Source organism: Exophiala oligosperma, assembly GCF_000835515.1.
Source record: "Exophiala oligosperma strain CBS 72588 unplaced genomic scaffold supercont1.9, whole genome shotgun sequence".
In the NCBI taxonomy this organism is placed as follows: domain Eukaryota; kingdom Fungi; phylum Ascomycota; class Eurotiomycetes; order Chaetothyriales; family Herpotrichiellaceae; genus Exophiala; species Exophiala oligosperma.
Window position 1 is genome coordinate 1,474,609 of NW_015622826.1, and position 12,289 is coordinate 1,486,897.

General features: G+C 50.8%; 6 protein-coding genes across 6 annotated transcripts; 3 read left to right on the forward strand and 3 right to left on the reverse strand.

The window, feature by feature from the left end:
- The first annotated feature begins 134 nt into the window (after positions 1-134).
- Positions 135-1,212, forward strand: PV06_09091 (uncharacterized protein). The gene has a single exon (XM_016410501.1). The coding sequence runs from the start codon at positions 172-174 to the stop codon at positions 541-543; it is 372 nt and encodes a 123-aa protein (XP_016259523.1). The 5' UTR covers positions 135-171; the 3' UTR covers positions 544-1,212.
- PV06_09092 (deoxyhypusine hydroxylase) lies at positions 387-1,686 on the reverse strand. The gene has a single exon (XM_016410502.1). It carries the CDS (start codon positions 1,618-1,620, stop codon positions 619-621), a length of 1,002 nt encoding a protein of 333 aa, XP_016259524.1. The 5' UTR covers positions 1,621-1,686; the 3' UTR covers positions 387-618.
- Positions 1,687-1,870: 184 nt separating this feature from the next.
- PV06_09093 (mitosis protein dim1) lies at positions 1,871-3,018 on the forward strand. The gene is made up of 2 exons (XM_016410503.1): positions 1,871-2,578; positions 2,643-3,018. Exon 1 carries the CDS (start codon positions 1,960-1,962, stop codon positions 2,389-2,391), a length of 432 nt encoding a protein of 143 aa, XP_016259525.1. The 5' UTR covers positions 1,871-1,959; the 3' UTR covers positions 2,392-2,578; positions 2,643-3,018.
- A 248-nt stretch (positions 3,019-3,266) lies between these two features.
- Positions 3,267-5,255, forward strand: PV06_09094 (uncharacterized protein). The gene has a single exon (XM_016410504.1). It carries the CDS (start codon positions 3,775-3,777, stop codon positions 4,867-4,869), a length of 1,095 nt encoding a protein of 364 aa, XP_016259526.1. The 5' UTR covers positions 3,267-3,774; the 3' UTR covers positions 4,870-5,255.
- PV06_09095 (uncharacterized protein) lies at positions 5,156-7,664 on the reverse strand. The gene has a single exon (XM_016410505.1). The coding sequence runs from the start codon at positions 7,543-7,545 to the stop codon at positions 5,320-5,322; it is 2,226 nt and encodes a 741-aa protein (XP_016259527.1). The 5' UTR covers positions 7,546-7,664; the 3' UTR covers positions 5,156-5,319.
- Positions 7,665-8,076: 412 nt separating this feature from the next.
- Positions 8,077-10,528, reverse strand: PV06_09096 (uncharacterized protein). Its single transcript, XM_016410506.1, has one exon. The coding sequence runs from the start codon at positions 9,723-9,725 to the stop codon at positions 8,211-8,213; it is 1,515 nt and encodes a 504-aa protein (XP_016259528.1). The 5' UTR covers positions 9,726-10,528; the 3' UTR covers positions 8,077-8,210.
- Positions 10,529-12,289: the final 1,761 nt, after the last annotated feature.

Below are 12,289 nucleotides of genomic sequence, written 5' to 3' on the forward strand. Positions count from 1 at the left end.
CGCAATTGCAGTTGGAGAATGAGGCTGCGCTAGGCTGTATTTATACTAGCGGAGGGTCTACGCTCTCAGCCTTGTGAAGTAGGCGAGTAAATCTACAAAAAATTATTCCTTGTCTAACGTCTAACCGGACGAATCTGCCATTGAACCCCAGCCCCGAATTCGATTGTCAAAATGGTCGCAATAGGAAGTCTTCTCTTTTGCGACGTTTGCGGCTCTTTACTTCCGCGTGTAGTCCCTGGGAAAAACCAAGATGACATGATCAAGTGTGATGACTGTTTCCAATACACGAAAGATACCTCGTCCAAAGTGATCACCTCGAAGTCCAAGCCTAGCGCATTTCCTTCAGCACTACGATCAAAACATTCTGAAGTCCAAAACATCAACGCGGAGGATCTACAGGTTGAAGCTGTCATACAACGGGAGTGTCCTGAATGCCATCGGCCCGAAATGTTCTATCATACCAAACAACTGAGAAGTGCCGACGAAGGTACTACAGTTTTTTACAGATGCGAATGTGGCTACAAGGATGTCCAAAACAACTGAGGACGCTCAATCTCAGTGTTACCACCGACGCCTTAAATGCACGCTATCAAAGACCTCTCTTGGACTCTCTTGGACTCAAGCAGCCACGGCCTCTGGAACGGTGGCATACTCCATCTCACCATTCTTCTCGTATTCGGCCATGTCAAGGGCCACGATGACACTCTCACGAACAACTTGTTCTGGGTCCTCGAGGAACTTTTTCAGGATATCCTCCACTCCAGGCTCTTCTCCAAGACTACCCAAGGCTTCAGCGGCTTCGTGACGAACCATACTTTCCTCCTTTCCATTTTCCAAAACAGACACCAGAGCGGGAATCGATGCTGGATGTGATAATTGACCGAACACAAATGCTACCTCGTGCCTAAAAAGTGCCGACGGATCGACAAAGCCAGAAGCAAGGGCCTGCACGGCAGCTTCTGCGGTGGGAAGGTCTGGTGGAGAAGCAAGGTCTCGGAGAGCAAACATGGCTCTGTAGCGTTGAAAGAGAGGAAGAGAGGTATCCAGGAGTGTCTTTTGTAACTCAGGTATTGATGGAGTTTGGGTTGAGAATGGCATGGGTGGCGCTGGATCGATGGATGCAAAGTCGCTGGGTTTCAATGCTTCATCTTGTCTGCCCTGGGAATGTGCCCACTGAATGCGATCAATGGCAATATCGCACGTTTCCCTTACCACCACAGGTTCCTTATCGTCGTCCTTCATTTGTTTCATGATTTCTAGGCTTGATAAGTCTCCCAGAGCGCCCAACGCCTCGGCCGCTTCGTGTCTGCACATTGCATCTTCTGACCTATTCTCGAGCACCGCTCTTAGAAACGGTACTGAATAGAGATTTCTGGTCTGGCCCAGGCAGTATGCCAGTTCATGCTTAAGAAGTGCTGAGGGCGATGCAAAAGCGGCAGCGATGGCCTCTATTGCGGCCGTGGCTTGAGGACCCGGCGATTGGGATGCGACGTGTTTGAGGGAGAAAAGTGCACGGAAACGACGGGCGAGGGCGACATCCTCGGAGGTCAGGTCTTTCCGAAGGGCGGAAATGGTAGAATCAACGTTTGAAGACGATGAGTTGCTCGAGACCTGGTCCATCTTGAACGCCTGGTCTGCTCAATAAATTTGCTGGAATGAAGAGCCAACGCAGGCACGATGAAGACGCTGGCAAAAAATCCTCCGATTTTCAGCGGGGTAAAAATGTCGTTCGATACCAACAATGATCGCCCCTTAGCGGCGATACCACACAGCCTTGCAGTAACCCAGGGTTCAGCCTTGCCAAGCACCGGTACGAGTTGGGTCATTTCTATCTTCTTCCAAGCCTGCGAATAATTTCGACAACGAGTCCTGCCATCTCAACAACATCCCATCTACTCGAGATCAAGGCATTGAGCTTCTCACGACACGTCCCAACTTGATCTCACCCAAAGTCACACCATGGGTTCCGTCGTCATCCCTCATCTCCCCTCAGCCTGGCATGTCGACCAGGCTATCCTCTCCGAAGACGAAAGATTGGTCGTTATACGATTCGGCCGCGATTGGGACCCGGACTGCATGCGGCAGGACGAGACTCTATTCAAGATAGCGGAGCGTGTGAAAAACTTTGCAGTCATTTATGTCTGTGACATCGACCAGGTCCCAGATTTCAATCAAATGTACGAACTATACGACCCAGTAACGCTCATGTTCTTCTTTCGCAACAAGCACATGATGTGCGACTTTGGCACTGGTAACAACAACAAACTCAATTGGGTTCTCGAAGATAAGCAAGAGCTGATCGACATCTTGGAAACAATCTACAAGGGTGCAAAGAAGGGCAGAGGTTTGGTTGTTTCACCAAAAGACTATTCAACAAGATACAGGTACTAGACCACGTTGGAGAGTTGCAACCTGGCCCTTCCATCGTCGAGAACGACAGGGTTTAGGTCTACGTTTATTACAGGGCATCCCTGTACCGGCTATTTATGCAGACACGATCGACGAAAATTCTCAGCTGTGCAGTTGCTTATCAGTGGTTCGGAGTTGATGGCGTTTAGGGGCGGAGTTGGGGACTATGGTTGGTCTCACTCGACTACTAGCTACAAAGTGATAATATGCTGACAAGAAATTTGAATTCAAAGAACTTTTATCTGTTCAATCCAGGTATGGCCCAACATGCCGCAAAGTGGCAAGCTCACTTATTGTTTTTGTGCACATTTGATGACAATCGCCCTGTGACTCTCGAACCCTGTTTATCATTTCCGAAGGACGTTCTGGAACGACCACCGAAAACACTGGGGGCCACGACAGTTGCGGCTGGATTAGTAGCGGTCGTGAACTGTCAAGTGCAACATGCAGCTTGACACATACGGTTCTGCTTTGCCATGAAGCTCTTGCCAGGTTCGTCCCGCCGTATGCCTAGACGTGAGTGCTCGTGTCGTGTCCAATTCGCTCATTTAGAGTGCCAAAGTAGCGTGGATTATGCTGAACTAAATCGTATCAATCATTAGATTGATGACCCTGTATACATGCGTCTCTCTGTCTTCAGGATTCTAGGATGATAGTGTGATCTAAACCTTTGTTACTGCCAGTGTCATGTACCGAGTACGGAGTACTTGGGTCGACAAGTCTTCCAACTTACAATAATCCCACCTTCGCATAGTCCATACTCGCTTCTCTGAAGTAGTCCCCCCTTTTTGAAGGGTGGAGAAATTCGAAGCGAAGTGACACTGGCCATTCGGAGACGAAGAAGCCAAAAGCGAAACGAACGAGACCCAGAAATTGTTACTTCGTACCAGAACCGCATGACTTGATCGACTGCAACCACAAACTGCAAACTAATCCGGCCACGTAGACCGCTTTTTTGTTTTTTCTGCTTGCTCCACAGGTTCATGCACCCTGTCGCAGTTCTTTTCCCTGGATGATGGGGTTTCTGAACATCTACGCTGTTCCAGCGCCATGAACATCCTGTCTGCGTTCAGAGAGCGATTCGCTTGGAACCAAACGCCCCGCGATCGCCTGCCACTACGCATCGAGGTCGACCAGAATAAGATACTAGGTGGCTAGACTTCTGCGCCGATTTGGAGACCGAGGCCGTCCGGAGGGAAGGCAAGGGAGCGCTAGGTAGATACACTAGGTCCTCGTGGGACGGGACTGGGATATTTCAACTTCAGCTGTTCATCCGCGTCGCAGTCGTTACGTAGAGGTCGAGTCACGCGAGAAGACACCCGCACCGGGGAGGCGACCAGTCCACCACCTTAGATACTGCGCGCCATGGAGGGAACAACCATTCTCAGCCTCTCCCTGCTTCCAGTCCTCTTCTTCGCCCTTTGGCACATCACGGCCGCCAGCGTCCCCCCGATCCCACAGTCGATGCGCAATAAGCGGATCATCCTCCTGATAGCCCACCCTGACGATGAATCCATGTTCTTCAACCCGACGCTCCAAGCTCTCACGCACCCCTCACTACAAAACCATCTGAAGATCCTCTGCATGTCCACCGGCAACGCCGATGGGATTGGCGAGACAAGGCGCCTCGAGCTCGAAAAGGCCGCGGTGCAACTCGGCCTCCGACGCAGAGAGGATGTCTACGTCCTAGACGACGAACGCTTCAAGGACGGCATGGACCAGGTCTGGCAACCCGAGGACATAGTGCGCGTTCTCGCGAGTGCCTTTGCGCCTCATCTGAACAACAGCAAGTCACAAGCGGCGGCGCCATCTACGTCGTCCACCCCTTCAAAGGAGAAGGAAAAGGACAAGGATAAAAGAAAGTCCAAGTCTTCATCCAAAACCAACCCAAAGTCAACCTCTGTGTCTACGTCGACGTCCGTGTCCCCGGGGCCTGCAGCAGCATCAAACGTACCAGCAGGACCCCTCGCCAGCATTGACGTCCTCGTCACGTTCGACGAGCGCGGCATATCAAGCCACCCGAACCACATCGCCCTCTTCCACGGCGCGACCCTCTTCTTGCAACGGATCATGCACGGCCACAGCGGTTACGCATGCCCGGTCTCTTTGTACACTTTACCGACCGTCAACATCGCTCGCAAGTACAGCTTCATCCTCGACGCGATCCCCACGATGCTGGGCGGCATCTACAACGCAATTTTTTCCAACATCTCCGGCATAGTCTCCCGGTCGACCTCGGGACGCGGAGGGGCTTCGTGGACAGCAGGGGGTGCCGCCGCAAATAAAAGCAACCCGGATCGGTTGGTTTTTATAAACGATATCCCTCGCTATTGGCGGGCCCGTGCCGCCATGACCGAAGGCCACGCGAGTCAGATGGTGTGGTTTCGCTGGGGATGGATCGGCTTAGGGCGCTACATGGTGGTGAATGACTTGAAGGCCCAAAAGGTTGTAGGAACGTGACGAACAACACAGCAAAAAAGTGCAATGTGGTTGGTGGGAAAGGGTCGGTCTGTGGGAGCGAAATGGCAATGCTGCTTATGATGACTGGATGATGACCGCTGCGAAGAGGGCTGACTAGCCTTGAAGGAAAACGGAGATTGATTGACATTCACCAATGCCAGATTGCCTCTCCGTTGTCTTTTTTTTGGGCAAGCACAGGAGTACAGAGGAGCCGCGTCCTTGCTGTTTTTGAATTGCATGGTCATTGATCGGACTTATGCAGCAGCTTACCGTCGAAAGAAATTTGCAGTCGCAGAATGGATGGCCTCTTTTTATTTGAAACTATAGTACGGAGTACAGAGGCCTCGGAATACATATCATACAAATGTGCTACACTTGAGATACACACAAGATTTCTTTTTCAAGGTCAGACTAGGCTTCTTCCTCGCTCAAGTTACTATCAGAGGCCTCCTATACCTTTGCCTCTGTCCCTGACGACGATCGCCATGGTGACCATTCGTCAACACGCCAGTCGGGGCCAGGATTGTTCAAGGTGCCCCAGGACGGGTTGTTTAAGCGTTCACCACGTGATTCTCTCTCTTCTTCAAGGACCCAATCTGTATACTTCTCATCACCATAGTCCGCAACTCTTGCTTTCCTTGTTGTCTCTTTATCGGTATCGGACTTGGCTCTGCTGTTGAGAGAACGTTGTGCATGGTCAACCGCACGCCGCAAGCGAGCAGGGCTGTATGTGTCCAATGCTGCACGCATCCGACCGACCGGGGTGGTTTGGGTCGAATTGGCCGATACAAGAGCATCATGTCGATGCTGCTGGCCACTTATCATGACATGGCCTGTTGGTGTATAGTAGGGGATGATGTTTGGTAGAAAATCCGACCACTCTCGGACAAGGTCAGGCACTAATTGGAGTGGCCATGTGACCTTCCTGAAGTCGGCGATGTGCGAGGTGAAGTTCCAATGTTTCTGTTTGAGCATGATTCGAACAGCAACTGCTATTAGTTGGATGTGGCAGTCCATCTTCAACGAGGCGAATAAAAATTCTCGTTTTAGTTTTAGGAATTCCGCCGATGGCACACCATCTGCAAAAATCTGCTCGTGATTTTTGGTCAATTGCTCACGCATCTGGTCATATAATTGTGAGACAATTGTACGATCTTCCTCAAGCAGTCTCTTGCAAATGCGAAGCTCTTGCAGAGAAAGGTCAAGATGCTTGCCTCGCATAGAGCATTTGAGCTTGATCATTTGGTCAACAATGGTGACTGGAACATTGTACGGTTCATCATGGTAGGCATCCCAGAGTGCTTGGACTCCATCTTGCGAGACCCGGCCAAGAGTGTGGCCATCTCGCTTTCTTCTGCCTCCCAATTGCACAGCCAGGACAGTGGTCCACTCAAGCAATTGGGTCCAAACAGAGTCTGGTATGGGCATGTTATAGTTTCGGGAAATATAATCGATTAATCGGCTCGCCACATTAACTTGGTTGTTGGAAGAGAATGTATGGACCACTGCATGAAGCAAGCGCTCCGTAGGGCGTAGTGGAGAATCCGCTTCGTAAAATGTTGGACTTTCGACTTCTTCTTCGTCGTATCTCCCCAAAGCTTCCAGATCGATATTCCAAACCGACTTTAGCACACTCATCACGCTGGATATGTCACCCTCACGACCCATGGCAATTATCAAATTGCAAAAAGTGGCTTCGTCGCCCTTTAGGCCTTGTCTGACGAGCTCATTGAAAGTCCTCAGCACTTCTAAACGTAGGGACTGATCATCGTTCCGATTCATTGGTGAAGCCACTGAGTGGCCTTGGAAGCCTTTGGGTCTGGATGGTCGGGCCCGGAGATCGGTATGGTTGGGGACAACTCTGAGATGGAACCTCTCATGCCGACCATAGGCCAGATTCCAGTTCAGGGCCTCCATGAAATAGTTATAGCAGGCAACATCGGGCGTGATATCATTGTCTGGCATGACTTTCCGAAGAATGTTCCTTGCCATGGTACCATTCCCCCCAAGGGCTGCACAACGTAGCAAATGCCGATAGACATCGAGAGAAAGTTTGTGGCCCCGGTCTTTTCGCATTGTCACTAGGGTGTCCAACAGATGATAAAAAGTGCTGATGCGCTCTTCGTAAGATCTAACACGGCGGAATCGAGGTCCGACTTCCAGCGTAGGTTTAATGTATCGGTGAATATCTCTGAACGGCACGATAAAGTAGTCTGGATCTAGAGCGCATATGGCTTTGGTGAATGTCGCATCGTCCGCGTTCAGAACGAACCCCTCGCCGATCGAGGGTGTGACCAGGCCCAGCAATATTCTTTCAGGGTTATTTTCTTCCAGTAGCTCCTCCATAGACACCTCGTGTCTTACGGAGGACTGTGTAGAGGACCCAACATCAGGGACCGAGGCGCTAGCTGTCGCATGCCCGGCTGTACCTGCATTCGCATCATTGTAGTCCTCCTGGCTTGTTATGCTGTCCAGTGGGAAGAATGAGGTTCCAAGTACAGCGCTAGATTGGTATCGGCGATGGACAGGGGAAAGGTGAGGATGCCATTTCGGCTGATGGTGGACAGGTTGTCGAAGCTGCCGCCGGAAAATGTGGAGGCTCAAATGAGGAATTCGACTTGCTGACGGCTGTAGAGCACCATTGAGGAGCCTCGGAAGAGGAACCGGTGCCTGCATAAATGCACCTAAACGCCGACTGCCCAGTCAAAGAAGGAAGCAAGCAAGCAAGCCAAGAAGAAAGTACGCAGAGAAGAAAAGTGAAGTCTGCGAAATGTTGGCGCAGGAAAAAGCAGTGACCTACTCCGATTAAGGTCTCTGGAAAGAGCAGCCTCGAAATTGCTGCCAAGGTACGGAGTACTACTGCTCGAGCCTCCCACCCCGATAGGGAATGCAAGTGATGCCGCCCTTGCTTAGTCCCGACTGAGTTCTTTTTTTTTCTCCCCAGAGCCACGATGCAGGAACTTCCGAGCACCACAAAATTCATTGTTAGGCAACCAATGTTCGATTAAGAACCTGTCAATGACCTACATGACACCTTGTTACAGAAGATTGGTGATTTTTTCGTGATCACGCAGCTGTAGAAAGTGCCTTTTCTTCTCGCGACAATGCAATAGCAAAATGTATTAGCCACGTCAAGGTAGAGAGTGGTCACATTCCTACACATTCTACCTGGTAATAGCCTGATTGAGTACAGCTCAATACAGGTCAGACTATATTCGAAAGTCTGGTTAGGTTGTGCTGACTAGTCCCCCGCGAAGATAAGAGCTAACTCTGGCAAAATGTCCTGCGGTCCTGAGGAGCGGGCGAATGCGCCGCTTCAGATCTAGAGCTCGATCCATAGCTCATGGACGTCGTTCATCGTCGAACGCCTTCAGAAGCACGCTTACATCAAGGCCTAGGGATTCGTCAGACGAATCAAAGTACCCAGGAAGTACGATGAGCAGGTTGTCAAACCACCGTTGGGCCTGTTTTCGGATCCAATCTGGGGGGAGCGCATCACACAGCGCTGCGTACAGCGCTTGTCTGAATCGTCCATGATTCCCCTCCTCAGGGTAGCCGTACAACACGTGGAATGCGTTGGCAACAGCAAACAGGTCATCGTCTGCTCGGGCACACTGGTCTTGACGTGCGCATTCCTGCAGCTCCTTTAGGGCATCCAACGCTTGCTCTCGAGATATGCGAAGGTCACTCAAAAGGCACGCCGCTATCACGCTCCTCGATCCCACCAGTTGATCGAAAGCTGTGCTGTTCCACTTCCATGGCTTGGGCAGCGGGCCTGGTTCTGGTGCAAAGAGCTCACCCGGATGCACGCACGAACGAGTTCGAAACACCTGGACAAACAACTGGCTCATCTTCAGCTCGTAGTTTGGTTGCAGAGGCTGCAGCGACCCCTTTTTTTGCACCAGCTCCAGCAAAGCATAGACACGATCGTGCGGAAGACTCTGCGATGTATTTGCAAATATATTGATGGAGTCAATGAGCCCGAGGCCCAAGTCATTTGCTGCATGGGAACGGCGACACCCTCGGATAAACATCAACCGGTCAAACCTGGGGTTTGCAGTCAACATTTCGATCTGATCTTCGTAATACGGGTCGGGACGCGGAAGTTCAATATCGCGTACACATTCGGGGTCATAATCGACAATTTTATCGATAAGGTTCATCAAAACCTCCCAGGTTATGGTGTGTGGTCCGCACCGGAAAGTAATATGCTTGGAGAAGATAAGCTCCTGGACGATCCAGGTTCGTCCGAAGTATGGGCGCTGCAACAATTTTGAGATAATTTCAGCACGCCTGCGGTAGTCAGCCGTCATCCATGCATCTGTGTAAGTCGTGGGGTAGCGTTTCGTTCTTCGTAACTCGGGGTGGACTATTGCCTCGGTAGCTCTTCGAAAGACGCTCTTCTTTCGGGGGCCATGATTCTCGTTGACAGCCGTTAGTTTGGAAAGATCTAAGCCGTTGGGGCTCTGGTGGCCGACCCAGGCCAACACGTCTTTTGCCTGTTGGAATATCTTGCCAATCATCCCAATATGATTGGATTTTTCCACAGGATCAACCTGAGATATCGAGAGGGCATCTATCCAGACATTTATGTCGTGGTCATCGTCACGGATGATCTTCAAGACTTCGTACAGATTTTCCGAGATCCGATGCTGTTGCCCATTCGCCTGTATTTCGGCCTGGGACCAAGCATTACCCCACGTATACGACAAGGCAACGTATTCGTGTTCGAGTCTCAAGTCTTTTTCGTGCAGGAAAACTTCAATTGGTTCGTGATTACGGCCATGGTATACTGTGACCACGCGAAAGCTCCATTGGTTGGACAAAGGCTGCCATATATTACTGCTTTGCTCCATGTTTTGGTTCGCTCAATGAAGCCGAATGGCAAGAATTTTGAAGTAGACTCTTTGGTAGCCCTTTCGATACGCTGAGGTTGCAACGGGTTTTTGGGCCCAAGTGGAAAAGCGACGCCTTATATGCCTGTTCAATTCGCAGGCTGGCGAACCCTTCCCAAGACAGCAGGATGCATGATCCTAGTATGTCCTCATGGGTGGGTGACAGGGATGCCGGCCAATCTTGCCAGACTCACCAGGTCAACTTGCACCATCAGCCTGAGAGCTGGTAGCCCGTACAGTAGTCTGCAGTCTAAATGCCGAATCGTCTTGACGCTACTCAGGAGTGCACTAGTGTGTAGTAGTGCTTTTGCCCGACTCAAGTGCGCTGGAATCTTATACCAATGGCTGATTCACCAAGCGTTCTGGGGTCGATGCTTGGACCTCCCTATTTGCAACGACTCCTAACGAAGAAGAGCGCTGACTCCCCATGCCATGAAAACCCGCTCAAGGCCGAGTGGTCATGCCTGAAGCCACGAAAGGACAATCACGCCGACCTTTGAGTACAATACAAGATTCGGCACCGGCATTTGGTTCATTGATGGAGGAGTACTCTGGGCACGCTTTGGATCTTCGCTTTCTGGTATGACAGATACAAGCAGGCCTTGTTGGACGGCGGTAAGAAACGGACACTGCTCAGAGGGATTTGTAAAGGTGGGATTGTTCTTCACAACGTTGTCTTCTGCCAAGCAATCGAACGCAATGCACAATTCTCCTGTTTGTTCCTCGTTTGATTGCGGCAATGGAAGCTCGTCGACCGCTGCTTGTGCTGCCAAGTGATAAAGCTCGAGAGCTTATTGATTAAAGAGTTTCTTGCTGCCATATGACGCAAGCCACAATGTCGAGAAAGCTTTAATTCATCTTCACGTATCAAGACTCGTTGGAATTTATGATGTAGAGAAATCTAAATCTCCATGTCCCCCGGTCTACCATTCACGGAACACCATATTCTACCAGATCACAACCTTGACTGAAGCCGAGATGGCTCTCCGCGGGACTTTTCTCCCGCCGCAAACCAATCCATGTATTTGCGTTGCATCGTCTCAGTTACTCCCGTGTCCGGGTGAGCGACCTCCTTTCCATTGTTGAGGTACTTTCTCAGGGCAGTCTCGGCGTGACCCTCGGCATCATAGCCATATACTTCAAGGACTGTCTGTGGATCGCCGTAGAGGTTACTGCTGCGGACATAGTATTTCCCGTCGAGCTCTGGCGCCATGGCAGCATCTCGAGCTTGTTGCTCAGGCCCGTTCGGCAACTGCCAGATGGCACCGTTTAAGAACGAGACTTGTTGCTTCTGGTAAGCCTTTGGTTGTCGCTCTTCCTCATAAATTTTGACAGCTCGATCGATTCCGAGCTTGCCCGCGACAACTTTGGCGATACACCTTGCCAGGAAAGCTCCGTCTTCCATAGAGGTAGCCGCACCTTGGGCCATGTGGTTCACCATGGAATGTGCTGCATCTCCCATGAGAACGACATTTTTTCGAGGAGAAGACCATGAGCGCATGGGTCCCGTGACCAGAAGGGGCCATCGCGACTAAGAATAGGTCAGTACGGGGGCTTGTTTCTCAGAACTTGAAATGGACCTCACTGTCTTGTCGATCATATCAACAATGCGCTTTATCCGAGGGTCAAAGTCCTTGTATTCGTTCCAGAGCTCCTCAATTGGGACGTCATTCTGGGTGGCACGCAATTTTTCCGGGCGATGATGTGACAACACAAGGTTGAAGAGCTTAGCATCACTGATTGGATAAGTGATGATATAGGCATTCTCAGCCATCCATACTTCCATCGTCTTCTTTTGAATCAATTCTCTGGCGACTGGGTCTTCTCGAATTCTGTCGTAAGGCACGATGGCTCGATATGCGCAATTTGTGGTCGGGGGCTCCGGGTGAGTATTTGGAAACAAGATCTGTCTTGTGATGCTGTTGACACCATCTGCACCAACAAGAAGGTTGAAAGTGAACGTCTGATGCTTATGTGTTTCCACCGTCACTGTGTCTGACTTCTGGTATTCGATGCTCGTAACTTGAGCGTCGATCACAATCTCGGCTCCGACGCTACGCGCAACCGTTGCCAAACCATCGTGAAGGTGGGCACGGTGTACGAGCCACCATGGACGACCGAGGGTATGTTCCAAAGTTGGGATCTTGGTATGGCCAACAAGTGTTCCATCTTTTCGGCGCATGTTCAATTCCTCAAACTGCACCAGGTTGTTTCCAATCACGGTGTCAACCCCCCATCGCTGCAAGAGCACCGATACGTTAGGTGTCATTTGGATTCCGGCACCGATCTACGAGCATGCTTAGTCGGAGTTCTGAGTTGAGTGATACATGGAAGGAGATATACCTCGCCCAATTCCTTTGCCGCTTCCAGAACAGTAACCTTGGCTCCAGCCCGTCGCAACGCAATGGCTGCCGCAAGGCCACCAATTCCTGCCCCTACGATACCAACATGAATATCTCGGTGCTGAGCCTGCTCCCATTAGAACTTGTCCTCGAGCTCAAATGCAGTGGCGACTTACCATTGTA